The sequence below is a fragment of the Poecile atricapillus genome, chromosome 19 (genome assembly GCF_030490865.1).
Source record: "Poecile atricapillus isolate bPoeAtr1 chromosome 19, bPoeAtr1.hap1, whole genome shotgun sequence".
In the NCBI taxonomy this organism is placed as follows: Eukaryota; Metazoa; Chordata; class Aves; order Passeriformes; family Paridae; genus Poecile; species Poecile atricapillus.
In genome coordinates this window covers 273,495-298,454 of record NC_081267.1, presented here as the reverse complement: position 1 = coordinate 298,454, position 24,960 = coordinate 273,495, and the positions used below count along the sequence as shown (strand labels likewise).

The window sequence follows — 24,960 nt, the reverse complement described above, 5'->3', positions numbered from 1 at the left end:
TGTGGCAGCACCAAATACGCGCCATCCGTGCGTGGCCGGTTCACCATCAGCAGGGACAACGGGCAGAGCTCGGTGACGCTGAGCATGAACAACCTCCAGGACGAGGATTCCGGGGTTTATTTCTGCGGCAAAGATGCTGATAGTTGTTGTTATGGTGTTGCTGATGGTGGTGACGGTTTCACTGCTGGTTCTGCCCCACATGTCCCTAAACCCCAGGATTTTACCCCAATCCACAGGATTTTGCCCCAATCCCCAGGATTTTACCCCAATCCCCAGGATTTTGCCCCAATCCCCAGGATTTTGACCCAATCCCCAGGATTTCCCCCCAAAGCTCAGCCCTGGCCCCGTGTCCCGGTTTGGGGACAGCCGTGTGCCGGGGAGGGCAGGAGCCCCCCAGGGACCCCAAACCCTGCCCTGGCTGCGGCCCCAAACTCAACTCTGGGCCCCAAATCCCAACCCCGGCCCCAAAAGCGCTCGGGGGGGCGACGGCCGGGATTGGGAGGGGCTGGGTGGAAACGGCCCCGGCTGGAGGGGAAGGGGAGATTTGGGGCCAAAAGGGGAAAAGTGGGGGGAAATGGGGAGTGGGGGCAGCAGGGGCGGAGTTTGGGGTGAAAGGGCCCAGATTTGGGGCCCAGGGCTGGGATTGGGGCAGGATTTGGGAATTCTGGGGGTTTTGGGGATTTAGCAATGGGGCTTGGGGTGGCCACTGCAATCATCACGAACACCAGCAGCATTAGCAGCAGCACCAGCAGCAAATTTTTTGGCACAGAAATAAACCCCGGAATCCTCGTCCTGGAGGTTGTTCATGCTCAGCGTCACCGAGCTCTGCCCGTTGTCCCTGCTGATGGTGAACCGGCCACGCACGGATGGAGCGTAGAGCGTGGTGCCACCATCGCTGTTGATGCTCGCGACGTATTCCAGCCCCTTCCCGGGTCTCTGGCGGATCCAGAACATCACGAAATTCCCGAACTCAAATCCATCCCCACGGCAGAGGAGGCGCAGGGACCCCCCGGGGGGCTGGAGGTCCCCCCCGGACTCCAGCAGGGTCACGGCCGCCCGGAGCCCTGCGGGAAAAAGGGGAGATGGGGATGAGGCAAAGCCGGATCCGGGCGTGTCTGCATGGGGGGCTCCTGAGGTTCTTCCAGAAGGTTCTGGGACCATCCTGAGAGTGCTGAGGTTGTTCCAGAAGGTTCTGGATCCATCCTGAGGTTCTGGATTCAAGCTGAGGGTCTCTGCGCCTCCTCAGTCTGAGGGTCTCTGCGCCTCCTCAGCCACAGGGACAGATCAGAGTTTGGGAAATTCAGGATGTTCGGGATCCACCAGAGACCCAGGAAGACGCTGGAATTTGTCACAGGGATCAGCAGCGATCGTGGAGACACCGAGTACACGCTGGGACCTCAGCACCTGGAGCTGTATCCGGAACCTCAGCCCCTTCAGGAAGGTTCCAGAACCCTCTGGAAGAACCTCAGCACCCTCGGGATGGATGCAGAACCTTCTGGAAGAACCTCAGGACCCCCCCATGGGGACACGCCCGGATCCGGCTTTGCCTCATCCCCATCTCCCCTGTTTCCCGCAGGGCTCCGGGCGGCCGTGACCCTGCTGGAGTCCGGGGGGGACCTCCAGCCCCCCGGGGGGTCCCTGCGCCTCCTCTGCCGCGCCTCTGGATTTGAGTTCGGGAAATTTGGGGATGTTCTGGATCCGGCAGAGACCCGGGAAGGGCGCTGGAATACGTCGCGAGCATCAACAGTAGTGGCAGCACGTACTACGCTCCATCCGTGCAGGGCCGGTTCACGATTTCCAGGGACAACGGGCAGAGCTCGGTGACGCTGAGCATGAACAACCTCCAGGACGAGGATTCCGGGGTTTATTTCTGTGCCAAACGTTACAATGATGGTTACGATGCTGCTGCTTATCGTGTTGAGGGCGACCGTGGCCGTGGCTCCTGCACCCAGATCGATCCCCCAGTGTCTCCAATTCCTGGGTGTTCTCTCCCAGTCCCAGCCCTGGGCCCCAAATCTGGGCCCTTTCACCCCAAACTCCGCCCCTGCTGCCCCCACTCCCCATTTCCCCCCACTTTTCCCCTTTTGGCCCCAAATCTCCCCGGCTCAGGGGGCCCCGGGCGGGGATTTGGGCTCAGCGCTCAGCGCTGGGACACTCGGGGACAAAGGGTCAGGAGCGGGGCCAGGGCTGAGCTTTGGGGGGAAATCCTGGGGTTCGGGGCAAAATCCTGGGGATTGGGGCAAAATCCTGGGGTTTGGGGCAAAATGCTGGGGATTAAGGTAAATCCTGGGGTTTGGGGCAAAATCCTGGGGATTGGGGCAAAATCCTGGGGATTGGGGTAAAATCCTGGGGATGGGGACACGTGGGGATGCAGTGATGGGGGCAGGGTTTGTCACCATCAGCAGCAGCAGCACGAGCATAAAAGATTTGGCACAGAAATAAACCCCGGAATCCTCGTCCTGGAGGTTGTTCATGCTCAGCGTCACCGAGCTCTGCCCGTTGTCCCTGGAGATCCTGAACCGGCCACGCACGGATGGAGCGTAGAGCGTGGTGCGACCATCGCTGCTGATCTCTGCAACGTATTCCAGCCCCTTCCCAGGTCTCTGGCGATACCAGTCCATCTCAAATTTCCCAAAATCAAATCCAGAGGCGCGGCAGAGGAGGCGCAGGGACCCCCCGGGGGGCTGGAGGTCCCCCCGGACTCCAGCAGGGTCACGGCCGCCCGGAGCCCTGCGGGAAAAAGGGGAGATGGGGATGAGGCAAAGCCGGATCCGGGCGTGTCCCCATGGGGGGGTGCTGAGGTTCTTCCAGAAGGTTCTGGATCCATCCTGATGTTCTGGATCAAGCTGAGGGTCTCTGCGCCTCCTCAGCCACAGGGACAGATCAGATTTTGGGAAATTCAGGATGTTCAGGAGCCACCAGAGACCCAGGAAGGCGCTGGAATTTGTCACAGGGATCAGCAGCGATCGTGGTGACACCGAGTACACGCTGGGACCTCAGCACCTGGAGCTGTATCCGGAAGCTCAGCCCCTTCAGGAAGGTTCCAGAACCTTCTGGAAGAACCTCAGGACCCCCCCATGGGGACACGCCCGGATCCGGCTTTGCCTCATCCCCATCTCTCCTTTTTCCCGCAGGGCTCTGGGCGGCCGTGACCCTGCTGGAGTCCGGGGGGGACCTCCAGCCCCCCGGGGGGTCCCTGCGCCTCCTCTGCCGAGGACAAGGATTCGAGTTCGGGAAATTCGGGATGGGCTGGATGCGCCAGAGACCCGGGAAGGCGCTGGAATTCATCGCGAGCATCAACAGCGGTGGTGGCAACACGTACCACGCTCCATCGGTGGAGGGCCGGTTCAGGATCAGCAGGGACAACGGGCAGAGCTCGGTGACGCTGAGCATGAACAACCTCCAGGACGAGGATTCCGGGGTTTATTTCTGCGCCAAACGTTTTGATGCTGGAGCTGCTAATCTTCCTTTCGGTAGTGACCAACCCTGCCTCCATCACTGTTTCCCCAAACCCCAGGGTTTTGCCCCAAATCCCAGCCCTGACCCCAGTGCTGACCCTTTATCCCCAGCCGGGCTCGCTCTGGCCCCGGCTGAGAGGGGAGAGTTGGGGCAGCAGAGGCGGAGTTTGGGGTGAAAGGAACGAGATTTGGGGCCCAGGGCTGGGATTGGGGGTGAAATTACCCAGGAATTGGAGATATTTGGGGACCCATCATGAATGGAGGGGTCACAGCCACGATCGTCCTCAACACCAGCAGCGCTATTACAGTAACCATTGCTGGAACCTTTGGCACAGAAATAAACCCCGGAATCCTCGTCCTGGAGGTTGTTCATGCTCAGCGTCACCGAGCTCTGCCCGTTGTCCCTGCTGATGGTGAACCGGCCCTGCACCGATGGCGCGTACCAGGTGCTGCCACCAGTGTTGATCCCTGCGAGCCATTCCAGCGCCTTCCCGGGTCTCTGGCGACACCAGCCCATCCCAAATTTCCCGAACTCGAATCCACTCCCTCGGCAGAGGAGGCGCAGGGACCCCCCGGGGGGCTGGAGGTCCCCCCCGGACTCCAGCAGGGTCACGGCCGCCCGGAGCCCTGCGGGAAAAAGGGGAGATGGGGATGAGGCAAAGCCGGATCCGGGCGTGTCCCCCCGGGGGGGTCCTGAGGTTCTTCCAGAAGGTTCTGGATCCATCCTGAGGGTGCTGAGGTTCTGGGCTGGGATCAGGGGGAGATGGGGACACCAAAAGCTCAACCATTGCCCCAAACCCGGACTTTGGCACCAAATTGGCACCCCCAGTCTCTCCCGTCAGAGCCGAGCCTCAGTTTCCCTCCTGCGGTTGCCGAGGGTGCCGGGAGCAGAGCCCCAGAGCCGGAGGAGCCCCGGGCACCGTGCGGGGGCTCTGGCCCGGCTCAGGTGGCTCCTGGCCAGGTGAATCTCCACAGGTGAGCTCCAGCTCACACCTGCTCCCCGCAGCCACGCCTCACGCCCCGAGGGGCTGGGAGTGTCCCCAGCTCTGGGCCAGCTGCCCCCGGGCTGGGCACGGAGCCCCAGAGTGATTTCTGAGGGGCTCTGGCACAGAGATCTCCCCACGGGACGGGGCAGCGGCCACCCCGTCCTGTCCCTCGGGGGCTCCCGGCCCCCCGCTTCCTCTCTCGGTCTCTTTCTCCCTCTCTGCCCCTCGGCCCTGGCAGCTGCCCCGATCGGGAGCTGAAATCCAGGGGCGTCGCTGCTGCTGGGATGGGAACTGAAACCCCCCTTGGGCGGCCTTGGGGCGCCCCCGCACCAAAGGAATTTCCCAAAGTCCCCCCGGTGCCACCGGATCGGGACAGGGGGGTCGGGACAACGGCTCACGGTCGGCTCAGGGAGCTCTGGGGGAAGGCTCGGGGCTCGGGGGACAGCCGGGGACACGGGGACAGGGCTGGGGACACACCCCAAACACCGACCACGGAACCAGGAGCAGAACCAGAACCAGGAGCAGCACCAGGAGCAGCACCAGGAGCAGCACCAGGAGCAGCACCAGGAGCAGCACCGTAACCAGCAGCAGCTTTGGCGCAGAAATAAACCCCAGAATCCTCGTCCTGGAGGTTGTTCATGCTCAGCGTCACCGAGCTCTGCCCGTTGTCCCTGCTGATGGTGAACCGGCCACGCACGGATGGCGCGTACCAGGTGCTGCTGCTGTTGCTGATTCCTGCTACCACTTCCAGCCCCTTCCCGGGTCTCTGGAGATACCAGTCCATCCCGAATTTCCCGAAATCAAATCCAGAGGCGCGGCAGAGGAGGCGCAGGGACCCCCCGGGGGGCTGGAGGTCCCCCCCGGACTCCAGCAGGGTCACGGCCGCCCGGAGCCCTGTGGGAAAAAGGGGAGATGGGGATGAGGCAAAGCCAGATCCAGGCGTGGTCCCGGAAGGTTCCGGAAGGTTCCGGACGCACCAGGCAGCGTCCCCAGCAGCAGGAGGGGGATGGGAAGGGCCCAAGGCAACAATTTGGGGCCATGTCCGGGTTTGGGGCAATGGTTGAGCTTTTGGTGTCCCCATCTCCCCCTGATCCCAGCCCAGAACCTCAGCACCCTCAGGATGGATCCAGAACCTTCTGGAAGAACCTCAGCACCCTCAGGATGGATCCAGAACCTTCTGGAAGAACCTCAGGACCCCCCCCATGGGGACACGCCCGGATCCGGCTTTGCCTCATCCCCATCTCCCCTTTTTCCCGCAGGGCTCCGGGCGGCCGTGACCCTGCTGGAGTCCGGGGGGGACCTCCAGCCCCCCGGGGGGTCCCTGCGCCTCCTCTGCCGTGGACAAGGATTCACCTTCGGGAGTTTCGACATGTTCTGGGTGCGCCAGAAACCCGGGAAGGCGCTGGAATTTGTGGCGAGCATCAGCAGTGGTGGCACCACCAAATACGCGCCGTCGGTGCAGGGCCGGTTCACCATCGCCAGGGACAACGGGCAGAGCTCGGTGACGCTGAGCATGAACAACCTCCAGGACGAGGATTCCGGGGTTTATTTCTGTGCCAAATGTTACACCAGTGGTTGTTACAGCAGTTATGGTGCTGCTGCTGCTGCTATTGGTTATGTTGACGATGTCGCTGATGGCCCTGACCCCCCCTTGATGGATCCCCAAATGTCCCAGAATTCCGAAATCCTGCCCCAATCCCAGCCCTGAGCCCCAAATCTGGGCCCTTTCACCCCAAACTCTGCCCCTGCTGCCCCAACTCTCCCCTCTCAGCCGGGGCCAGAGCGAGCCCGGCTGGGGATAAAGGGTCAGGAGCAGGGTCAGGGTCGGGATTGGGGGCCAAATCCTGGGATCTGGGGACATGTGAGGACACAGTGACAGGGACAGGGTTCGTCACCATAAGCAGGAAAACCATAATCATTGCCAGCAGATTTGGCACAGAAATAAACCCCGGAATCCTCGTCCTGGAGGTTGTTCATGCTCAGCGTCACCGAGCTCTGCCCGTTGTCCCTGGAGATCCTGAACCGGCCCCGCACCGACGGCGCGTAGTACGTGGTGCGACCATCGCTGCTGATCTGTGCAAGGAATTCCAGCGCCTTCCCGGGCCTTTGGCGCAGCCAGGCCAACCAAACTGTCCCGAACTCGAATCCCTCCCCTCGGCAGAGGAGGCGCAGGGACCCCCCGGGGGGCTGGAGGTCCCCCCTGGACTCCAGCAGGGTCACGGCCGCCCGGAGCCCTGCGGGAAAAAGGGGAGATGGGGATGAGGCAAAGCCGGATCCGGGCGTGTCCCCATGGGGGGCTCCTGAGGTTCTTCCAGAAGGTTCTGGATCCATCCTGAGGGTGCTGAGGTTCTTCCAGAGGGTTCTGGAACCTTCCTGAGGGTCCTGAGGTTCTTCCAGAAGGTTCTGGATCCATCCTGAGGGTGCTGAGGTTCTGGGCTGGGATCAGGGGGAGATGGGAACACCAAAAGCTCAACCATTGCCCCAAACCCAGACTTTGGCCCCAAATTGTCACCCCGGGCCCTTCCCATCCCTCTCCTGCTGCTGGGGGCCCTTCCAGCTGCGTCCGGAACCTTCCGGAACCTTCTGGGACCGCACCCGGATCCGGCTTTGCCTCATCCCCATCTCCCCTTTTTCCCGCAGGGCTCCGGGCGGCCGTGACCCTGCTGGAGTCCGGGGGGGACCTCCAGCCCCCCGGGGGGTCCCTGCGCCTCCTCTGCCGCGCCTCTGGATTTGAGTTTGGGAAATTTGGGATGGACTGGTATCGCCAGAGACCCGGGAAGGGGCTGGAATGGGTCGCAGGGATCAACAGTGATGGTAGCACCTGGTACGCATCGTCCGTGCGTGGCCGGTTCACCATCAGCAGGGACAACGGGCAGAGCTCGGTGACGCTGAGCATGAACAACCTCCAGGACGAGGATTCCGGGGTTTATTTCTGCGCCAAATCTGCTGGTGGTGGTGCTGGAGCTGGTGCTTTTGGTGACGATCGTGGTGAAGAACCTTGTCCCCATCACTGTGTCCCCAGGATTTGGGAATTCTGGGGGGTTTGGGGATCCAGCCTTGAGTGGTCACCGGAATCGTCACCAACATCAGCACCATCACCAGCACCAGCATCAAAACGTTTGGCACAGAAATAAACCCCGGAATCCTCGTCCTGGAGGTTGTTCATGCTCAGCGTCACCGAGCTCTGCCCGTTGTCCCTGGAGATCCTGAACCGGCCACGCACGGATGGCGCGTACCATGTGCCGCCACCAGTGTTGATCCCTGCGACCCATTCCAGCGCCTTCCAGGGTTTCTGACGGATCCAGTACATGGTGAATTTCCCGAACTCGAATCCTTGTCCTCGGCAGAGGAGGCGCAGGGACCCCCCGGGGGGCTGGAGGTCCCCCCCGGACTCCAGCAGGGTCACGGCCGCCCGGAGCCCTGCGGGAAAAAGGGGAGATGGGGATGAGGCAAAGCCGGATCCGGGCGTGTCCCCATGGGGGGGTCCTGAGGTTCTTCCAGAAGGTTCTGGATCCCTCCTGAGGGTGCTGAGGTTCTTCCAGAAGGTTCTGGATCCATCCTGAGGGTGCTGAGGTTCTTCCAGAAGGTTCTGGATCCATCCTGAGGGTGCTGAGGTTCTGGGCTGGGATCAGGGGGAGATGGGGACACCAAAAGCTCAACCATTGCCCCAAACCCGGACTTTGGCCCCAAATTGTCACCCTGGGCCCTTCCCATCCCCCTCCTCCTGCTGGGGGCGCTGCCAGGGGGTTCCAGAACCTTCCGGAGCGCCCAGCCTGGGACACGCCCGGATCCGGCTTTGCCTCATCCCCATCTCCCCTTTTTCCCGCAGGGCTCCGGGCGGCCGTGACCCTGCTGGAGTCCGGGGGGGACCTCCAGCCCCCCGGGGGGTCCCTGCGCCTCCTCTGCCGCGCCTCCGGATTTGATTTTGGGAGTTTTCGGATGGGCTGGATGCGCCAGAGACCCGGGAAGGCGCTGGAATTCCTTGCACAGATCAGCGGCAGTGGTGCTTACACGTACTATGCGCCGTCCTTTAAGGGCCGGTTCACCATCAGCAGGGACAACGGGCAGAGCTCGGTGACGCTGAGCATGAACAACCTCCAGGACGAGGATTCCGGGGTTTATTTCTGTGCCAAACCGGCTGTGGCTGGCTGGGGTGTTGATGCTGGTAATGGTGATGGTAGCTGTGCCAGACCCAAAGCACCACCGTTCATGGAAAACAAATGTCCCAGAATTCCCAAATCCTGCCCCAATCCCAGCCCTGGGCCCCAAATCTGGGTCCTTTCACCCCAAACTCCGCCCCTGCTGCCCCAACTCTCCCCTCTCAGCCGGGGCCAGAGCGAGCCCGGCTGGGGATAAAGGGTCAGCACCGGGGCCAGGGCTGGGATTTGGGGCCAACTCCCGGGATTTGGGGACACGTGAGGACACAGTGACGGGAACTGGGTTCGTCACCATAAGCAGGAAAACCATAATCATTGCCAGAAGTTTTGCCGCAGAAATAAACCCCGGAATCCTCGTCCTGGAGGTTGTTCATGCTCAGCGTCACCGAGCTCTGCCCGTTGTCGCTGCCCATTGTCAACCGGCCCTGCACCCACGGCGCATAGAACGTCTTGTCGCTCTTCCTGCTGATGGCTGAAATGAATTCCAGCCCCTTCCCGGGTTTCTGGCGCATCCAATAAATCCCAAATTTCCCAAACTCAAATCCGGAGGTGCGGCAGAGGAGGCGCAGGGACCCCCCGGGGGGCTGGAGGTCCCCCCCGGACTCCAGCAGGGTCACGGCCGCCCGGAGCCCTGCGGGAAAAAGGGGAGATGGGGATGAGGCAAAGCCGGATCCGGGCGTGTCCCGGAAGGTTCTGGAAGGTTCTGGACGCACCTGGAAGGGCCCCCAGCAGCAGGAGGGGGATGGGAAGGGCCTGGGGCAACAATTTGGGGTCAAAGTCCAGGTTTGGGGCAATGGTTGAGCTTTAGGTGTCCCCATCTCCCCCTGATCCCAGCCCAGAACCTCAGCACCCTCAGGATGGATCCAGAACCTTCTGGAAGAACCTCAGGAGCCCCCATGGGGACACGCCCGGATCCGGCTTTGCCTCATCCCCATCTCCCCTTTTTCCCGCAGGGCTCCGGGCGGCCGTGACCCTGCTGGAGTCCGGGGGGGACCTCCAGCCCCCCGGGGGGTCCCTGCGCCTCCTCTGCCGTGGGGACGGATTCGAGTTCGGGAAATTTGGGCTGGGCTGGATGCGCCAGAGACCCGGGAAGGGGCTGGAATTCGTGGCAAGGGTGAACGGCGCTGGCAGCGGTTGGACGGGGCCGTCGGTGCAGGGCCGGTTCAGGATCTCCAGGGACAACGGGCAGAGCTCGGTGACGCTGAGCATGAACAACCTCCAGGACGAGGATTCCGGGGTTTATTTCTGCGTTAAAAACGCCGATGCCGACGCTCACACTGATGGGATTGACCCCGGCCCAGCCCCGCCTGTCCCCGTGCCCCAGACCCTTCCCCACAGCCCAGCCCTGACCCCGTTCCCGTCCGTCTGTCCCGGCTCTCAGCCGGTTCTGCCCCAAATCTCCACCCCTGACCCCAATCCCCACCCTCGGCCCTTGGGGCCATTTTTGGGGTGAAACCCTCAGGATTTGGTGCTTGTACCCCCCAGCTGCCCCCCTGAGCCATGGGTGCCATCCCCACGCTCATCGATCTCCTCTGGCTCCGGCCTTGAGCCCCTGGCTCTGCACAAATCCATAAAATCCCACCCCAAATTCACCTTCCTCTCCTTTGGGATCTCCCCACGGCACAGAAGACTCGGCCCTGGGTCAGAGGCTGCCGGCTCCAGAGAAACGGGGGAGTGGGGGCAGCAGGGGGGGAGTTTGGGGTGAAAGGGCCCAGATTTGGGGCCCAGGGCTGGGATTGGGGGAGAAACACCCAGGAATTGGAGACGTTTTTGAATCCATCATGAGTGGAGGGGCCACACTCGCGATTGTCTTCAACACCACCAGCATAAGCACCGTAATAATCATCAAAACATCTGGCACAGGAATAAACCCCGGAATCCTCGTCCTGGAGGTTGTTCATGCTCAGCGTCACCGAGCTCTGCCCGTTGTCCCTGGCGATGGTGAACCGGCCCTCCACCGACGGCGCGTAGTCGGTGCTGCCGCCAGGGTGGATCCCTGCAACGTATTCCAGCCCCTTCCCGGGTTTCTGGCAGATCCAGAACACGGTGAAATTCCCGAACTGGAATCCTTGTCCTCGGCAGAGGAGGCACAGGGACCCCCCGGGGGGCTGGAGGTCCCCCCCGGACTCTGGATCCATCCCGAGGGTGCTGAGGTTCTTCCAGAAGGTTCTGGAACCTTCCTGAGGGTGCTGAGGTTCTTCCAGAAGGTTCTGGATCCATCCTGATGTTCTGGATTCAAGCTGAGGGTCTCTGTGCCTCCTCAGCCACAGGGACAGATCAGATTTTGGGAAATTCAGGATGTTCAGGAGCCACCAGAGACCCAGGAAGGCGCTGGAATTTGTCACAGGGATCAGCAGCGATCGTGGAGACACCGAGTACACGCTGGGACCTCAGCACCTGGAGCTGTATCCGGAAGCTCAGCCCCTTCAGGAAGGTTCCAGAACCCTCTGGAAGAACCTCAGGACCCTCAGGATGGATCCAGAACCTTCTGGAAGAACCTCAGGACCCCCCATGGGGACACGCCTGGATCCGGCTTTGCCTCATCCCCATCTCCCCTTTTTCCCGCAGGGCTCCGGGCGGCCGTGACCCTGCTGGAGTCCGGGGGGGACCTCCAGCCCCCCGGGGGGTCCCTGCGCCTCCTCTGCCGCGCCTCCGGATTTGATTTCACACAATTTGGGATGGACTGGTATCGCCAGAGACCCGGGAAGGGGCTGGAAGTGGTAGCAGGGATCAGCAATGGTAGCAGCACCTGGTACGCTCCATCCGTGCAGGGCCGGTTCAGGATCTCCAGGGACAACGGGCAGAGCTCGGTGACGCTGAGCATGAACAACCTCCAGGACGAGGATTCCGGGGTTTATTTCTGCGCCAAAGCTGCTGCTGGTTATGGTGCTGCTCCTGGTGCTGCTCCTGGTGCTGCTCCTGGTGCTGCTCCTGGTTCTGGTGCTGCTCCTGGTGCTGCTCCTGGTTCTGGTTCTGCTCCTGGTTCCGTGGTCGGTGTTTGGGGTGTGTCTCCAGCCCTGTCCCCGTGTCCCCGGCTGTCCCCCGAGCCCCGAGCCTTCCCCCAGAGCTCCTGGAGCCGACCGTGAGCCGCTGTCCCGACCCCCCTGTCCCGATCCGGTGGCACCGAGGGGACTTTGGGAGGTTCCTTTGGTGCGGGGGCGCCCCAAGGCCGCCCAAGGGGGGGTTTCAGTTCCCATCCCAGCAGCAGCGACGCCCCTGGATTTCAGCGCCCGATCAGGGCAGCTGCCAGGGCTGAGGGGCAGAGAGGGAGAAAGAGACCGAGAGAGGAACTGGGGGGCCGGGAGCCCCCGAGGGACAGGACGGGGCGGCCGCTGCCCCGTCCCGTGGGGAGATCTCTGTGCCAGAGCCCCTCAGAAATCACTCTGGGGCTCCGTGCCCAGCCCGGGGGCAGCTGGCCCAGAGCTGGGGACACTCCCAGCCCCTCGGGGCGTGAGGCGTGGCTGCGGGGAGCAGGTGTGAGCTGGAGCTCACCTGTGGAGATTCACCTGGCCAGGAGCCACCTGAGCCGGGCCAGAGCCCCCGCACGGAGCCCGGGGCTCCTCCGGCTCTGGGGCTCTGCTCCCGGCACCCTCGGCAGGCGCAGGAGGGAAACTGAAGCTCGGCTCTGACGGGAGAGACTGGGGGTGACAATTTGGGGCCAAAGTCTGGGTTTGGGGCAATGGTTGAGCTTTGGGTGTCCCCATCTCCCCCTGATCCCAGCCCAGAACCTCAGCACCCTCAGGATGGATCCAGAACCTTCTGGAAGAACCTCAGCACCCTCAGGATGGTCCCAGAACCTTCTGGAAGAACCTCAGCACCCTCAGGATGGTCCCAGAACCTTCTGGAAGAACCTCAGCACCCTCAGGATGGATCCAGAACCTTCTGGAAGAACCTCAGGAGCCCCCCATGGGGACACGCCCGGATCCGGCTTTGCCTCATCCCCATCTCCCCTTTTTCCCGCAGGGCTCCGGGCGGCCGTGACCCTGCTGGAGTCCGGGGGGCACCTCCAGCCCCCCGGGGGGTCCCTGCGCCTCCTCTGCCGAGGGGAGGGATTCACCTTCGGGAGTTTCGACATGTTCTGGGCGCGCCAGAAACCCGGGAAGGCGCTGGAATTTGTGGCGAGCATCAGCAGTGGTGGCACCACCAAATACGCGCCGTCGGTTCAGGGCCGGTTCACCATCAGCAGGGACAACGGGCAGAGCTCGGTGACGCTGAGCATGAACAACCTCCAGGACGAGGATTCCGGGGTTTATTTCTGTGCCAAATGTTACACCAGTGGTTGTTACAGCAGTTATGGTGCTGCTGCTGCTGCTGTTGGTTATGGTGACGATGCCGGTGATGGCCACATTCCCCATGCTGGATCCCCAAACGTCCCAGAATTCCCAAATCCTGCCCCAATCCCAGCCCTGGGCCCCAAATCTGGGCCCTTTCACCCCAAACTCTGCCCCTGCTGCCCCAACTCTCCCCTCTCAGCCGAGGCCAGAGCGAGCCCGGCTGGGGATAAAGGGTCAGCACCGGGGTCAGGGCCGGGATTTGGGGACACGCGAGGACACAGTGACAGGGACAGGGTTCGTCACCACGATAAGCTTGATAACCAGCATTAGCCTGAGAAGATTTGGCGCAGAAATAAACCCCGGAATCCTCGTCCTGGAGGTTGTTCATGCTCAGCGTCACCGAGCTCTGCCCGTTGTCCCTGGCGATGGTGAACCGGCCTTTCACGGATGGCGCGTACCAGGCGTAGCTATCGCTGTCAATGCTCGCCACCCATTCCAGCGCCTTCCCGGGTTTCTGGCGGATCCAGAACATCCCAAAATTCCCAAACTCAAATCCGGAGGCGCGGCAGAGGAGGCGCAGGGACCCCCCGGGGGGCTGGAGGTCCCCCCCGGACTCCAGCAGGGTCACGGCCACCCGGAGCCCTGCGGGAAAAAGGGGAGATGGGGATGAGGCAAAGCCGGATCCGGGCGTGTCCCGGGCTGGGTGCTCCGGAAGGTTCTGGAACCCCCTGGCAGCGCCCCCAGCACAGGAGGGGGATGTGAAGGGCACAGGGTGACAATTTGGGGCCATGTCCGGGTTTGGGGCAATGGTTGAGCTTTTGGTGTCCCCATCTCCCCCTGATCCCAGCCCAGAACCTCAGCACCCTCAGGATGGATCCAGAACCCTCTGGAAGAACCTCAGCACCCTCAGGATGGATCCAGAACAATCTGGAAGAACCTCAGGACCCCCCCCATGGGGACACGCCCGGATCCGGCTTTGCCTCATCCCCATCTCCCCTTTTTCCCGCAGGGCTCCGGGCGGCCGTGACCCTGCTGGAGTCCGGGGGGGACCTCCAGCCCCCCGGGGGGTCCCTGCGCCTTCTCTGCCGAGGACAAGGATTCCAGTTTGGGAATTTCACCGTGTTCTGGATCCGTCAGAAACCCGGGAAGGGGCTGGAATACGTTGCAGGGATCCACCCTGGCGGCAGCACCGACTACGCGCCGTCGGTGGAGGGCCGGTTCACCATCGCCAGGGACAACGGGCAGAGCTCGGTGACGCTGAGCATGAACAACCTCCAGGACGAGGATTCCGGGGTTTATTTCTGTGCCAGATGTTTTGATGATTATTACGGTGGTTATGCTGGTGGTGTTGAGGACAATTGCGACTGTGGCCCCTCCACTCTTGATGGATCCAAAAACGTCTCCAATTCCTGGGTGTTTCTCCCCCAATCCCAGCCCTGGGCCCCAAATCTGGGCCCTTTCACCCCAAACTCCCCCCCTGCTGCCCCCACTTCCCCGTTTCTCTGGAGCCGGCAGCCTCTGACCCAGGGCCGAGTCTTCTGTGCCGTGGGGAGATCCCAAAGGAGAGGAAGGTGAATTTGGGGTGGGATTTTATGGTTTTGTGCAGAGCCAGGGGCTCAAGGCTGGAGCCAGAGGAGATCGATGAGCGTGGGGATGGCACCCATGGCTCAGGGGGGCAGCTGGGGGGTACAAGCACCAAATCCTGAGGGTTTCACCCCAAAAATTGCCCCCAAGGGCCGAGGGTGAGGATTGGGGTCAGGGGCAGAGATTTAGGGGGGAACCGGCTGAGAGCCGGGACAGACGGACGGGAACGGGGTCAGGGCTGGGCTGTGGGGAAGGGTCTGGGGCACGGGGACAGGCGGGGCTGGGCCGGGGTCAATACGAGAAACATCATCAGCACCAATGTAACTGAAGGCGTTTTTAGCACAGAAATAAACCCCGGAATCCTCGTCCTGGAGGTTGTTCATGCTCAGCGTCACCGAGCTCTGCCCGTTGTCCCTGGTGAGGGTGAACCGGCCCTTCACGGACGGCGCGTAGTCGGTGTAGGATCCATTGGTGTAGATGCTCGCGACGTATTCCAGCGCCTTCCCGGGTTTCTGGCAAAACCAGAACATCCCAAAATCCCCAAACTCAAATCCAGAGGCGCGGCAGAGGAGGCGCAGGGACCCCCCGGGGGGCTGGAGGTCCCCCCCGGACTCCAGCAGGGTCACGGCCGCCCGGAGCCCTGCGGGAAAAAGGGGAGATGGGGATGAGGCAAAGCCGGATCCGGGCGTGTCCCCATGACGGGGTCCTGAGGTTCTTCCAGAAGGTTCTGGATCCATCCTGAGGGTGCTGAGGTTCCGGGCTGGGATCAGGGGGAGATGGGGACACCAAAAGCTCAACCATTGCCCCAAACCCGGACTTTGGCCCCAAATTGTGACCCTGGGCCCTCCCCATCCCCCTCCTGCTGCTGGCGGCCCTTCCAGGTGCGTTCGGAACTTTCCGGAACCTTCCGGGACCGTTTCCGGATCTGGCTTTGCCTCATCCCCATCTCCCCTTTTTCCCGCAGGGCTCCGGGCGGCCGTGACCCTGCTGGAGTCCGGGGGGGACCTCCAGCCCCCCGGGGGGTCCCTGCGCCTCCTCTGCCGAGGACAGGGATTCCAATTTGGGGATTTTGGGATGTTCTGGATCCGCCAGAAACCCGGGAAGGCGCTGGAATGGCTCGCAGGGATCAGCAGCACTGGTCGTTACACCGACTACGCTCCATCCGTGAAGGGCCGGTTCACCATCAGCAGGGACAACGGGCAGAGCTCGGTGACGCTGAGCATGAACAACCTCCAGGACGAGGATTCCGGGGTTTATTTCTGTGCCAAAACCTTTGGAAATAGTTGGAACCCTGCTGCTCTTGGTCACGGTTTCGATGCCGGCGCCGGCCCCAAGCCGCCGTCGTTGGTGGAAACCAAATGTCCCTGAATTCCCAAATCCTGCCCCAATCCCAGCCCTGGGCCCCAAATCTGGGCCCTTTCACCCCAAACTCCGCCCCTGCTGCCCCCACTCCCCATTTCCCCCCACTTTTCCCCTTTTGGCCCCAAATCTCCCCTTCCCCTCCAGCCGGGGCCGTTTCCCCCCAGCCCCTCCCAATCCCGGCCGTCGCCCCCCGAGCGCTTTTGGGGCCGGGGTTGGGATTTGGGGCCCAGAGTTGAGTTTGGGGCTCAGCCAGGGCAGGGTTTGGGGTCCCTGGGGGGCTCCTGCCCTCCCCGGCACACGGCTGTCCTCAAACCGGGACACGGGGCCAGGGCTGAGCTTTGGGGGGAAATCCTGGGGATTGGGGCAAAATCCTGGGGATTGGGGCAAAATCCTGGGGATTGGGGCAAAATCCTGGGGATTGGGGCAAAATCCTGGGGATTGGGGCAAAATCCTGGGGTTTGGGGCAAAATCCTGGGGATTGGGGACACGTGGGGACGCACTGATAAGGGCAAAGTTCGTCAACACCATACATATCGTAAGTACAACCAGAACTGTAACATTTGGCACAGAAATAAACCCCGGAATCCTCATCCTGGAGGTTGTTCATGCTCAGCGTCACCGAGCTCTGCCCGTTGTCCCTGGCGATGGTGAACCGGCCACGCACGGATGGCGCGTAGTCGGTGTAACGACCAGTGCTGTAGATCCCTGCGACCCATTCCAGCGCCTTCCCGGGTTTTTGGCGGATCCAGGACAGGCTGAATTCCCCAAACTGGAATCCTTGTCCTCGGCAGAGGAGGCGCAGGGACCCCCCGGGGGGCTGGAGGTCCCCCCCGGACTCCAGCAGGGTCACGGCCGCCCGGAGCCCTGCGGGAAAAAGGGGAGATGGGGATGAGGCAAAGCCGGATCCGGGCGTGTCCCCATGGGGGGGGTCCTGAGGTTCTTCCAGAAGGTTCTGGATCCATCCTGAGGGTGCTGAGGTTCTTCCAGAGGGTTCTGGAACCTTCCTGAAGGGGCTGAGCTTCCGGATACAGCTCCAGGTGCTGAGGTCCCAGCGTGTACTCGGTGTCTCCACGATCGCTGCTGATCCCTGTGACAAATTCCAGCGCCTTCCTGGGTCTCTGGTGGCTCCTGAACATCCTGAATTTCCCAAAATCTGATCTGTCCCTGTGGCTGAGGAGGCGCAGAGACCCTCAGCTTGAATCCAGAACATCAGGATGGATCCAGAACCTTCTGGAAGAACCTCAGGACCCTCAGGATGGATCCAGAACCTTCTGGAAGAACCTCAGCACCCTCAGGATGGATCCAGAACCTTCTGGAAGAACCTCAGGACCCCCCCATGGGGACACGCCCGGATCCGGCTTTGCCTCATCCCCATCTCCCCTTTTTCCCGCAGGGCTCCGGGCGGCCGTGACCCTGCTGGAGTCCGGGGGGGACCTCCAGCCCCCCGGGGGGTCCCTGCGCCTCCTCTGCCGCGCCTCTGGATTTGAGTTTGGCGAATTCGGGATGTACTGGATCCGCCAGAAACCCGGGAAGGCGCTGGAATACGTCGCGAGCATCTACACCGATGGATCCTACATCGACTACGCGCCGTCCGTGCAGGGCCGGTTCACCCTCACCAGGGACAACGGGCAGAGCTCGGTGACGCTGAGCATGAACAACCTCCAGGACGAGGATTCCGGGGTTTATTTCTGTGCTAAAAACGCCTTCAGTTACATTGGTGCTGATGATGTTTCTCGTATTGACCCCGGCCCAGCCCCGCCTGTCCCCGTGCCCCAGACCCTTCCCCACAGCCCAGCCCTGTCCCCGTTCCCGTCCGTCTGTCCCGGCTCTCAGCCGGTTCCCCCCCAAATCTCCGCCCCTGACCCCAATCCCCACCCTCGGCCCTTGGGGCAATTTTTGGGGTGAAACCCTCAGGATTTGGTGCTTGTACCCCCCCAGCTGCCCCCCTGAGCCATGGGTGCCATCCCCACGCTCATCGATCTCCTCTGGCTCCGGCCTTGAGCCCCTGGCTCTGCACAAAACCATAAAATCCCACCCCAAATTCACCTTCCCTCCTTTGGGATCTCCCCACGGCACAGAAGACTCGGCCCTGGGTCAGAGGCTGCCGGCTCCAGAGAAACGGGGGAGTGGGGGCAGCAGGGGCGGAGTTTGGGGTGAAATGGCCCAGATTTGGGGCCCAGGGCTGGGATTGGGGCAGGATTTGGGAATTCTGGGACATTTGGGGATCCAGCATGGGGGACTGGGACTGGGGCCAACACCAGCATCGTCACTAAAAGCAGCACCAGCAATACCACCACACCCGCCATCAAGGCATTTGGCACAGAAATAAACCCCGGAATCCTCGTCCTGGAGGTTGTTCATGCTCAGCGTCACCGAGCTTTGCCCGTTGTCCCTGGAGATCCGGAACCGGCCCTCCACCGACGGCGCGTACTTGGTTTCCACCCCAGTGCTGCGGATCCATGCGACAAATTCCAGCCCCTTCCCGGGTCTCTGCCGGATCCAGAACATGCTGAATTTCCCGAACTCGAATCCTTGTCCTCGGCAGAGGAGGCGCAGGGACCCCCCGGGGGGCTGGAGGTCCCCCCCGGACTCCAGCAGGGTCACGGCCGCCCGGAGCCCTGCGGGAAAAAGGGGAGATGGGGATGAGGCAAAGCCGGATCCGGGCGTGTCCCCATGGGGGGCTCCTGAGGTTCTTCCAGAAGGTTCTGGATCCATCCTGATGTTCTGGATTCAAGCTGAGGGTCTCTGCGCCTCCTCAGCCACAGGGACAGATCAGATTTTGGGAAATTCAGGATGTTCAGGATCCACCAGAGACCCAGGAAGGCGCTGGAATTTGTCACAGGGATCAGCAGCGATCGTGGAGACACCGAGTACACGCTGGGACCTCAGCACCTGGAGCTGCATCCGGAACCTCAGCCCCTTCAGGAAGGTTCCAGAACCCTCTGGAAGAACCTCAGGACCCCCCATGGGGACACGCCCGGATCCGGCTTTGCCTCATCCCCATCTCCCCTTTTTCCCGCAGGGCTCCGGGCGGCCGTGACCCTGCTGGAGTCCGGGGGGGACCTCCAGCCCCCCGGGGGGTCCCTGCGCCTCCTCTGCCGTGGGACTGGATTTGATTTTGGGAATTTTGCGATGTTCTGGATCCGCCAGAAACCCGGGAAGGGGCTGGAATTCGTCGCGAGCATCTACGGTGATGGTGGCACCACCAACTACGCGCCGTCCGTGCGTGGCCGGTTCAGGATCTCCAAGGACAACGGGCAGAGCTCGGTGACGCTGAGCATGAACAACCTCCAGGACGAGGATTCCGGGGTTTATTTCTGTGCCAAACGTTTCGAGGATGGTTTTGCTGCTGTTGCTGCTCGTGTTGGTGACAATGCCAGGGCGGTTCCCAAGCCGCCATGCTGCATCCCCAAATGTCCCAGAATTCCCAAATCCTGGTGTCGATCCCATCCCTCGGCCCCAAATCTCCCCTTCCCCTCCAGCCGGGGCCGTTTCCCCCCAGCCCCTCCCAGTCCCGCCCGTTGTCCCCAGGTTTCCCCTCCCTTGGGCCGGGACCCTTGGCCAGAAAATCCCTCTGGCCCCAAACCTGTCCCCGGCACCAAACCTGCGCCAGCGGCACCAAATCCTGAGGGTTTCACCCCAAAATTGCCCCAAAGGAAAAGGGACAGGATCGGGGTCAGGGCTGAGCTTTAATGCACAAAAATCGGTGGTTTTGGGGCAAAGAACGGGGGTTTGGGGATGACACGATGAGGGTGAGGCAAAATCCAGCAGCTCTGAGCCACCGCTGGCACCGTCACCATAACCAGCAGCAGGAACACAACCGACACAGGAGGCTTTGGCACAGAAATAAACCCCGGAATCCTCGTCCTGGAGGTTGTTCATGCTCAGCGTCACCGAGCTCTGCCCGTTGTCCCTGCTGATGGTGAACCGGCCCCGCACGGATGGCGCGTAGTACGGGGTGCCACCGCTGCTGATCTGTGCAAGGAATTCCAGCGCCTTTCCGGGCCGTTGGCGATACCAGCCCAGCCCAAATTGTGTGAAATCAAATCCAGAGGCGCGGCAGAGGAGGCGCAGGGACCCCCCGGGGGGCTGGAGGTCCCCCCCGGACTCCAGCAGGGTCACGGCCGCCCGGAGCCCTGCGGGAAAAAGGGGAGATGGGGATGAGGCAAAGCCGGATCCGGGCGTGTCCCCATGGGGGCTCCTGAGGTTCTTCCAGAAGGTTCTGGATCCATCCTGAGGGTGCTGAGGGTTCCGGATCCCTCTCAAAGCCTCTCCTCCATCCTCTCCCGGCTGGCCCGAGGAGGCTGTCACGGGCTCCCGGCTTCTGTTGGGTTGTTCCCGCTGGAGCTGTTCCTGTTGTTGTTGTTGTTGCTGTCGGTGTTGCTGTTGCTGTTCCTGTTGTTCATGTCATTGTTGTTGCTGTTGTTGCTGTCTGTGTGTCCCGTCACCCACACCAGCTCAGAGCTGTTGTTGTTCCTGTTGTTGTTGCTGTTGTTCCTGTTGTTGCTGTTGTTGCTGTCTGTGTGTCCCGTTACCCACACCAGCTCAGAGCTGTTGTTGTTCCTGTTCCTGTTGTTGCTGTTGTTGCTGTCTGTGTGTCCCGTTACCCACACCAGCTCAGAGCTGTTGTTGTTCCTGTTCCTGTTGTTGCTGTTGTTGCTGTCTGTGTGTCCCGTCACCCACACCAGCTCAGAGCTGTTGTTGTTCCTGTTCCTGTTGTTGCTGTTGTTGCTGTCTGTGTGTCCCGTTACCCACACCAGCTCAGAGCTGTTGTCGCTGGCCCCGGATCTCGTCCCGGCAGCCCCTGGATCGCAGAATCGGAATAATCCGGGCTGGGGGCGGGGCTGCATTTCCATTCCAAGGGGGGCTCCGGCCCTCCCCGGCACAGCTCTCTGCCAAAGCGGGACACGGGGCCAGGGGCTGAGCTTTGGGGGGAAAACCTGGGGATTGGGGCAAAATCCTGGGGATTGGGGCAAAATCCTGGGGCTTGGGGAAAATCCTGGGGATTAGGGACACAGCGATGGGGAAAAGGCTCGTCAATACGATAAACAGTGTAACCATCACTAGAATCCATACATTTGGCACAGAAATAAACCCCGGAATCCTCGTCCTGGAGGTTGTTCATGCTCAGCGTCACCGAGCTCTGCCCGTTGTCCCTGCTGATGGTGAACCGGCCACGCACGGATGGAGCGTAGTACGTGCTGCCACCGCTGGTGATGCTCGCGATGAATTCCAGCGCCTTCCCGGGTCTCTGGCGCATCCAGAACATCTCAAATCTCCCGATGTCGAATCCTTGTCCTCGGCAGAGGAGGCGCAGGGACCCCCCGGGGGGCTGGAGGTCCCCCCCGGACTCCAGCAGGGTCACGGCCGCCCGGAGCCCTGCGGGAAAAAGGGGAGATGGGGATGAGGCAAAGCCGGATCCGGGCCTGTCCCCATGGGGGGGTCCTGAGGTTCTTCCAGAAGGTTCTGGATCCATCCTGAGGGTGCTGAGGTTCTTCCAGAAGGTTCTGGATCCATCCTGAGGGTGCTGAGGTTCTGGGCTGGGATCAGGGGGAGATGGGGACACCAAAAGCTCAACCATTGCCCCAAACCCGGACTTTGGCCCCAAATTGTCACCCCGGGCCTTTCCCATCCCTCTCCTGCTGCTGGGGGCGCTGCCAGATGTGTCCGGAACCTTCCGGAACCTTTCGGGACCACGCCCGGATCCGGCTTTGCCTCATCCCCATCTCCCCTTTTTCCCGCAGGGCTCCAGGCGGCCGTGACCCTGCTGGAGTCCGGGGGGGACCTCCAGCCCCCCGGGGGGTCCCTGCGCCTCCTCTGCCGAGGGGATGGATTCGAAATCGGGAAATTTGGGATGTCCTGGGTGCGCCAGAGACCCGGGAAGGGGCTGGAATTCATTTCAGCCATCAGCAGGAAGAGCGGCAAGACGTTCTATGCGCCGTGGGTGCGGGGCCGGTTGACGATGGGCAGCGACAACGGGCAGAGCTCGGTGACGCTGAGCATGAACAACCTCCAGGACGAGGATTCCGGGGTTTATTTCTGTGCCAAAACCTTTGGAAATAGTTGGAACCCTGCTGCTCTTGGTCACGGTGATGATGCCGGCGCCGGCCACAAGCCGCCGTCGTTGGTGGAAACCAAATGTCCCAGAATTCCCAAATCCTGCCCCAATCCCAGCCCTGGGCCCCAAATCTGGGCCCTTTCACCCCAAACTCCACCCCTGCTGCCCCCACTCCCCATTTCCCCCCACTTTTCCCCTTTTGGCCCCAAATCTCCTCTTCCCCTCCAGCCGGGGCCGTTTCCCCCCAGCCCCTCCCAATCCCGGCCGTCGCCCCCCGAGCGCTTTTGGGGCCCGGGTTGGGATTTGGGGCCCAGAGTTGAGTTTGGGGCCGCAGCCAGGGCAGGGTTTGGGGTCCCTGGGGGGCTCCTGCCCTCCCCGGCACACGGCTGTCCCCAAACCGGGACACGGGGCCAGGGCTGAGCTTTGGGGGGAAAAGCATGGAATTGGGGCAAAATCCTGGGGATTGGGGCAAAATCCTGGGGATTGGGGCAAAATCATGGGGATTGGGGCAAAATCCTGGGGATTGGGGCAAAATCCTGGGGATTGGGGCAAAATCCTGGGGATTGGGGCAAAATCCTGGGGATTGGTGGCAAAATCCTGGGGATTGGGGCAAAATCCTGGGGATTGGGGCAAAATCCTGGGGATTGGGGCAAAATCCGGGGGATTGGGGCAAAATCCTGGGGATTGGGGCAAAACCCTGGGGATTGGGGTAAAATCCTGGGGATTGGGGACACAGTGACGGGAACAGGGTTCATCACCCTGATAAGCACCATAGCCAGCACCATCAGCAGCAGATTTGGCACAGAAATAAACCCCGGAATCCTCGTCCTGGAGGTTGTTCATGCTCAGCGTCACCGAGCTCTGCCCGTTGTCGCTGCCCATCGTCAACCGGCCCTGCACCCACGGCGCGTAGAACGTCTTGCCGCTGGATCTGCTGATCGATGAAATATATTCCAGCGCCTTCCCGGGTCTCTGGCGGATCCAGAACATCGCAAATTTCCCGAAATCAAATCCAGAGGCGCGGCAGAGGAGGCGCAGGGACCCCCCGGGGGGCTGGAGGTCCCCCCCGGACTCCAGCAGGGTCACGGCCGCCCGGAGCCCTGCGGGAAAAAGGGGAGATGGGGATGAGGCAAAGCCGGATCCGGGCGTGTCCCCATGCGGGGCGCCTGAGGTTCTTCCAGAAGGTTCTGGATCCATCCTGAGGGTGCTGAGGTTCTTCCAGAAGGTTCTGGATCCATCCTGATGTTCTGGATTCAAGCTGAGGGTCTCTGCACCTCCTCAGCCACAGGGACAGATCAGATTTTGGGAAATTCAGGATGTTCAGGATCCGCCAGAGACCCAGGAAGGCGCTGGAATTTGTCACAGGGATCAGCAGCGATCGTAAAGACACCGAGTACACGCTGGGACCTCAGCACCTGGAGCTGTATCCGGAACCTCAGCACCCTCAGGAGGGATCCAGAACCTTCTGGAAGAACCTCAGGACCCCCCCATGGGGACACGCCCGGATCTGGCTTTGCCTCATCCCCATCTCCCCTTTTTCCCGCAGGGCTCCGGGCGGCCGTGACCCTGCTGGAGTCCGGGGGGGACCTCCAGCCCCCCGGGGGGTCCCTGCACCTCCTCTGCCGCGCCTCTGGATTTGATTTTGGGAAATTTGAGATGGACTGGTATCGCCAGAGACCTGGGAAGGGGCTGGAATACGTTGCAGAGATCAGCAGCGATGGTCGCACCACGCTCTACGCTCCATCCGTGCGTGGCCGGTTCAGCATCAGCAGGGACAACGGGCAGAGCTCGGTGACGCTGAGCATGAACAACCTCCAGGACGAGGATTCCGGGGTTTATTTCTGTGCCAAATCTGCTGAGGCTGGTGTTAATGGTGCTGCTGATGGTGACGATTCTGGTGCTGGTCCTTTTCTCCCTCTCTGTGTCCCCACGTGTCCCCAAACCCCAGGGGTTTGCCCCAGATCTCAGCTCTTGCCCCACTCCTGACCAAGATCTTCCTTTCTCCTGCTTTGGGGCAGATTTGGGACAGAATCTCCCAATGGAAACCCCCAGAAAAGCCAATCCAAGCTGCCCCTCCCCCAGTTGGTTTGGGAACAGAGATTTCCCAGGAGAAAAGTGTAAAAAATCAATTTATTGAACAGAAATTGGATAATATCAACCAATCAAACCTCTGGCTGCTCCATCAGATGGCAAATCCAGAACCAAAGTCCTTTCCATGGGGCGCAGCTCGGCCCACTCAGTTCTGATTGGTCCCTCCAGTGCCGGAAAGTTCCAAGGCCCAGGCCCAGGTGGGTCCCGGCCGTGAGCTGCCGGGGTTTGGCTGGTTCTGAGTCCAGAGCTCAGCCCTGGCCCTGCTCCTGACCCTTTGTCCCCGAGTGTCCCAGCGCTGAGCGCTGAGCCCAAATCCCCGCCCGGGGCCCCCTGAGCCGGGGAGATTTGGGGCCAAAAGGGGAAAAGTGGGGGGAAATGGGGAGTGGGGGCAGCAGGGGCAGAGTTTGGGGTGAAAGGGCCCTGATTTGGGGCCCAGGGCTGGGATTGGGGGAGAAACACCCAGGAATTGGAGACACGGCCACGGTCGCCCTCAACACCAGCAGCAGTATCAGCGTTAGCACTGTTGTAACGTTTGGCACAGAAATAAACCCCGGAATCCTCGTCCTGGAGGTTGTTCATGCTCAGCGTCACCGAGCTCTGCCCGTTGTCCCTGGCGATGGTGAACCGGCCCTTCACGGATGGCGCGTAGAACGTTCTGGCACCATCACCGTTGATCCCTGCGACGTATTCCAGCGCCTTCCCGGGTCTCTGGCGGATCCAGAACACGGTGAACTTCCTGATGTCGAATCCTTGTCCTCGGCAGAGGAGGCGCAGGGACCCCCCGGGGGGCTGGAGGTCCCCCCCGGACTCCAGCAGGGTCACGGCCGCTCCCCCGGCCCCAAATCTTCTCCACTTTGGCCCCAAATCTCCAGCAGAGCTTTCCGGAATCTCCGAACGCTCCAAAGCCCTCAATTAACCCCGACCCATCCATTCATTAATTGGGCACCCCCACATGCACCTTCTCCCTTAATTACCCAATTAAGTGCTCAT

The 24,960-nt window shown here is 61.8% G+C and overlaps 2 pseudogenes and 25 gene segments (V, D, J or C); 13 read left to right on the top strand and 14 right to left on the bottom strand.

The window, feature by feature from the left end:
- The window catches only part of LOC131586292 (immunoglobulin heavy variable 3-23-like), a gene marked incomplete at its 5' end in the record, with an annotated part of 1,057 nt that extends 753 nt beyond the window's left edge, over nt 1-304 (top strand). Inside the window, 2 exon segments of the V gene segment in view lie at nt 9-169; nt 297-304. Of these exon segments, the coding sequence occupies nt 9-169; nt 297-304 (169 nt within the window).
- A 128-nt stretch (nt 305-432) lies between these two features.
- LOC131586291 (Ig heavy chain V region 6.96-like) lies at nt 433-1,558 on the bottom strand (annotated as a pseudogene).
- A 23-nt stretch (nt 1,559-1,581) lies between these two features.
- LOC131586290 (Ig heavy chain V region 914-like) lies at nt 1,582-2,191 on the top strand (annotated as a pseudogene).
- An 83-nt stretch (nt 2,192-2,274) lies between these two features.
- On the bottom strand, nt 2,275-2,725 carry LOC131586289 (immunoglobulin heavy variable 3-48-like; the record flags this gene model as incomplete). The annotated part of the segment is given in 2 exon segments: nt 2,275-2,286; nt 2,397-2,725. Coding segments are annotated over 2 exon segments (341 nt in total), but the record flags the coding sequence as incomplete, so codon positions are not given.
- A 179-nt stretch (nt 2,726-2,904) lies between these two features.
- LOC131586288 (Ig heavy chain V region 914-like) lies at nt 2,905-3,543 on the top strand. The segment is given in 3 exon segments: nt 2,905-3,040; nt 3,135-3,473; nt 3,518-3,543. Coding segments are annotated over 3 exon segments (501 nt in total).
- A 16-nt stretch (nt 3,544-3,559) lies between these two features.
- LOC131586286 (Ig heavy chain V region 914-like) lies at nt 3,560-4,086 on the bottom strand (the record flags this gene model as incomplete). The annotated part of the segment is given in 2 exon segments: nt 3,560-3,580; nt 3,682-4,086. Coding segments are annotated over 2 exon segments (426 nt in total), but the record flags the coding sequence as incomplete, so codon positions are not given.
- Nucleotides 4,087-4,838: 752 nt separating this feature from the next.
- LOC131586285 (Ig heavy chain V region 914-like) lies at nt 4,839-5,484 on the bottom strand. The segment is given in 3 exon segments: nt 4,839-4,909; nt 5,021-5,335; nt 5,472-5,484. Coding segments are annotated over 3 exon segments (399 nt in total).
- Nucleotides 5,485-5,708: 224 nt separating this feature from the next.
- LOC131586284 (Ig heavy chain V region 914-like) lies at nt 5,709-6,152 on the top strand (the record flags this gene model as incomplete). The annotated part of the segment is given in 1 exon segment: nt 5,709-6,152. A coding segment is annotated over 1 exon segment (444 nt), but the record flags the coding sequence as incomplete, so codon positions are not given.
- Nucleotides 6,153-6,171: 19 nt separating this feature from the next.
- LOC131586283 (immunoglobulin heavy variable 3-7-like) lies at nt 6,172-6,673 on the bottom strand (the record flags this gene model as incomplete). The annotated part of the segment is given in 2 exon segments: nt 6,172-6,236; nt 6,340-6,673. Coding segments are annotated over 2 exon segments (399 nt in total), but the record flags the coding sequence as incomplete, so codon positions are not given.
- A 23-nt stretch (nt 6,674-6,696) lies between these two features.
- On the top strand, nt 6,697-7,431 carry LOC131586282 (Ig heavy chain V region 914-like; the record flags this gene model as incomplete). The annotated part of the segment is given in 2 exon segments: nt 6,697-6,727; nt 7,088-7,431. Coding segments are annotated over 2 exon segments (375 nt in total), but the record flags the coding sequence as incomplete, so codon positions are not given.
- A 20-nt stretch (nt 7,432-7,451) lies between these two features.
- Nucleotides 7,452-7,859, bottom strand: LOC131586281 (Ig heavy chain V region 914-like; the record flags this gene model as incomplete). The annotated part of the segment is given in 1 exon segment: nt 7,452-7,859. A coding segment is annotated over 1 exon segment (408 nt), but the record flags the coding sequence as incomplete, so codon positions are not given.
- Nucleotides 7,860-8,275: 416 nt separating this feature from the next.
- LOC131586280 (Ig heavy chain V region 6.96-like) lies at nt 8,276-8,800 on the top strand (the record flags this gene model as incomplete). The annotated part of the segment is given in 1 exon segment: nt 8,276-8,800. A coding segment is annotated over 1 exon segment (525 nt), but the record flags the coding sequence as incomplete, so codon positions are not given.
- A 1,443-nt stretch (nt 8,801-10,243) lies between these two features.
- On the bottom strand, nt 10,244-10,739 carry LOC131586279 (Ig heavy chain V region 914-like). The segment is given in 2 exon segments: nt 10,244-10,250; nt 10,402-10,739. Coding segments are annotated over 2 exon segments (345 nt in total).
- Nucleotides 10,740-11,279: 540 nt separating this feature from the next.
- LOC131586278 (Ig heavy chain V region 914-like) lies at nt 11,280-12,944 on the top strand (the record flags this gene model as incomplete). The annotated part of the segment is given in 2 exon segments: nt 11,280-11,453; nt 12,564-12,944. Coding segments are annotated over 2 exon segments (555 nt in total), but the record flags the coding sequence as incomplete, so codon positions are not given.
- Nucleotides 12,945-13,030: 86 nt separating this feature from the next.
- On the bottom strand, nt 13,031-13,665 carry LOC131586277 (Ig heavy chain V region 914-like). The segment is given in 2 exon segments: nt 13,031-13,095; nt 13,179-13,665. Coding segments are annotated over 2 exon segments (552 nt in total).
- A 224-nt stretch (nt 13,666-13,889) lies between these two features.
- LOC131586275 (Ig heavy chain V region 914-like) lies at nt 13,890-14,621 on the top strand (the record flags this gene model as incomplete). The annotated part of the segment is given in 2 exon segments: nt 13,890-14,288; nt 14,610-14,621. Coding segments are annotated over 2 exon segments (411 nt in total), but the record flags the coding sequence as incomplete, so codon positions are not given.
- A 23-nt stretch (nt 14,622-14,644) lies between these two features.
- Nucleotides 14,645-15,094, bottom strand: LOC131586274 (Ig heavy chain V region 6.96-like; the record flags this gene model as incomplete). The annotated part of the segment is given in 1 exon segment: nt 14,645-15,094. A coding segment is annotated over 1 exon segment (450 nt), but the record flags the coding sequence as incomplete, so codon positions are not given.
- Nucleotides 15,095-15,315: 221 nt separating this feature from the next.
- LOC131586273 (Ig heavy chain V region 6.96-like) lies at nt 15,316-15,827 on the top strand (the record flags this gene model as incomplete). The annotated part of the segment is given in 2 exon segments: nt 15,316-15,340; nt 15,424-15,827. Coding segments are annotated over 2 exon segments (429 nt in total), but the record flags the coding sequence as incomplete, so codon positions are not given.
- Nucleotides 15,828-16,066: 239 nt separating this feature from the next.
- On the bottom strand, nt 16,067-16,680 carry LOC131586272 (immunoglobulin heavy variable 3-11-like; the record flags this gene model as incomplete). The annotated part of the segment is given in 2 exon segments: nt 16,067-16,157; nt 16,322-16,680. Coding segments are annotated over 2 exon segments (450 nt in total), but the record flags the coding sequence as incomplete, so codon positions are not given.
- A 23-nt stretch (nt 16,681-16,703) lies between these two features.
- On the top strand, nt 16,704-17,771 carry LOC131586271 (Ig heavy chain V region 6.96-like). The segment is given in 3 exon segments: nt 16,704-16,749; nt 17,218-17,636; nt 17,760-17,771. Coding segments are annotated over 3 exon segments (477 nt in total).
- Nucleotides 17,772-17,915: 144 nt separating this feature from the next.
- LOC131586270 (immunoglobulin heavy variable 3-11-like) lies at nt 17,916-18,434 on the bottom strand (the record flags this gene model as incomplete). The annotated part of the segment is given in 2 exon segments: nt 17,916-17,929; nt 18,113-18,434. Coding segments are annotated over 2 exon segments (336 nt in total), but the record flags the coding sequence as incomplete, so codon positions are not given.
- Nucleotides 18,435-18,614: 180 nt separating this feature from the next.
- LOC131586269 (immunoglobulin heavy variable 3-23-like) lies at nt 18,615-19,450 on the top strand. The segment is given in 3 exon segments: nt 18,615-18,750; nt 18,847-19,188; nt 19,353-19,450. Coding segments are annotated over 3 exon segments (576 nt in total).
- A 47-nt stretch (nt 19,451-19,497) lies between these two features.
- On the bottom strand, nt 19,498-21,195 carry LOC131586267 (Ig heavy chain V region M511-like; the record flags this gene model as incomplete). The annotated part of the segment is given in 3 exon segments: nt 19,498-19,508; nt 19,619-19,954; nt 20,865-21,195. Coding segments are annotated over 3 exon segments (678 nt in total), but the record flags the coding sequence as incomplete, so codon positions are not given.
- A 23-nt stretch (nt 21,196-21,218) lies between these two features.
- On the top strand, nt 21,219-22,199 carry LOC131586266 (immunoglobulin heavy variable 3-23-like). The segment is given in 3 exon segments: nt 21,219-21,249; nt 21,566-21,910; nt 22,108-22,199. Coding segments are annotated over 3 exon segments (468 nt in total).
- Nucleotides 22,200-22,373: 174 nt separating this feature from the next.
- LOC131586265 (Ig heavy chain V region 914-like) lies at nt 22,374-23,407 on the bottom strand. The segment is given in 3 exon segments: nt 22,374-22,435; nt 22,638-22,976; nt 23,377-23,407. Coding segments are annotated over 3 exon segments (432 nt in total).
- A 17-nt stretch (nt 23,408-23,424) lies between these two features.
- On the top strand, nt 23,425-24,209 carry LOC131586264 (immunoglobulin heavy variable 3-48-like; the record flags this gene model as incomplete). The annotated part of the segment is given in 2 exon segments: nt 23,425-23,764; nt 24,139-24,209. Coding segments are annotated over 2 exon segments (411 nt in total), but the record flags the coding sequence as incomplete, so codon positions are not given.
- A 9-nt stretch (nt 24,210-24,218) lies between these two features.
- LOC131586263 (immunoglobulin heavy variable 3-23-like) lies at nt 24,219-24,924 on the bottom strand. The segment is given in 3 exon segments: nt 24,219-24,272; nt 24,430-24,847; nt 24,917-24,924. Coding segments are annotated over 3 exon segments (480 nt in total).
- Between the last annotated feature and the right edge of the window lie 36 nt (nt 24,925-24,960).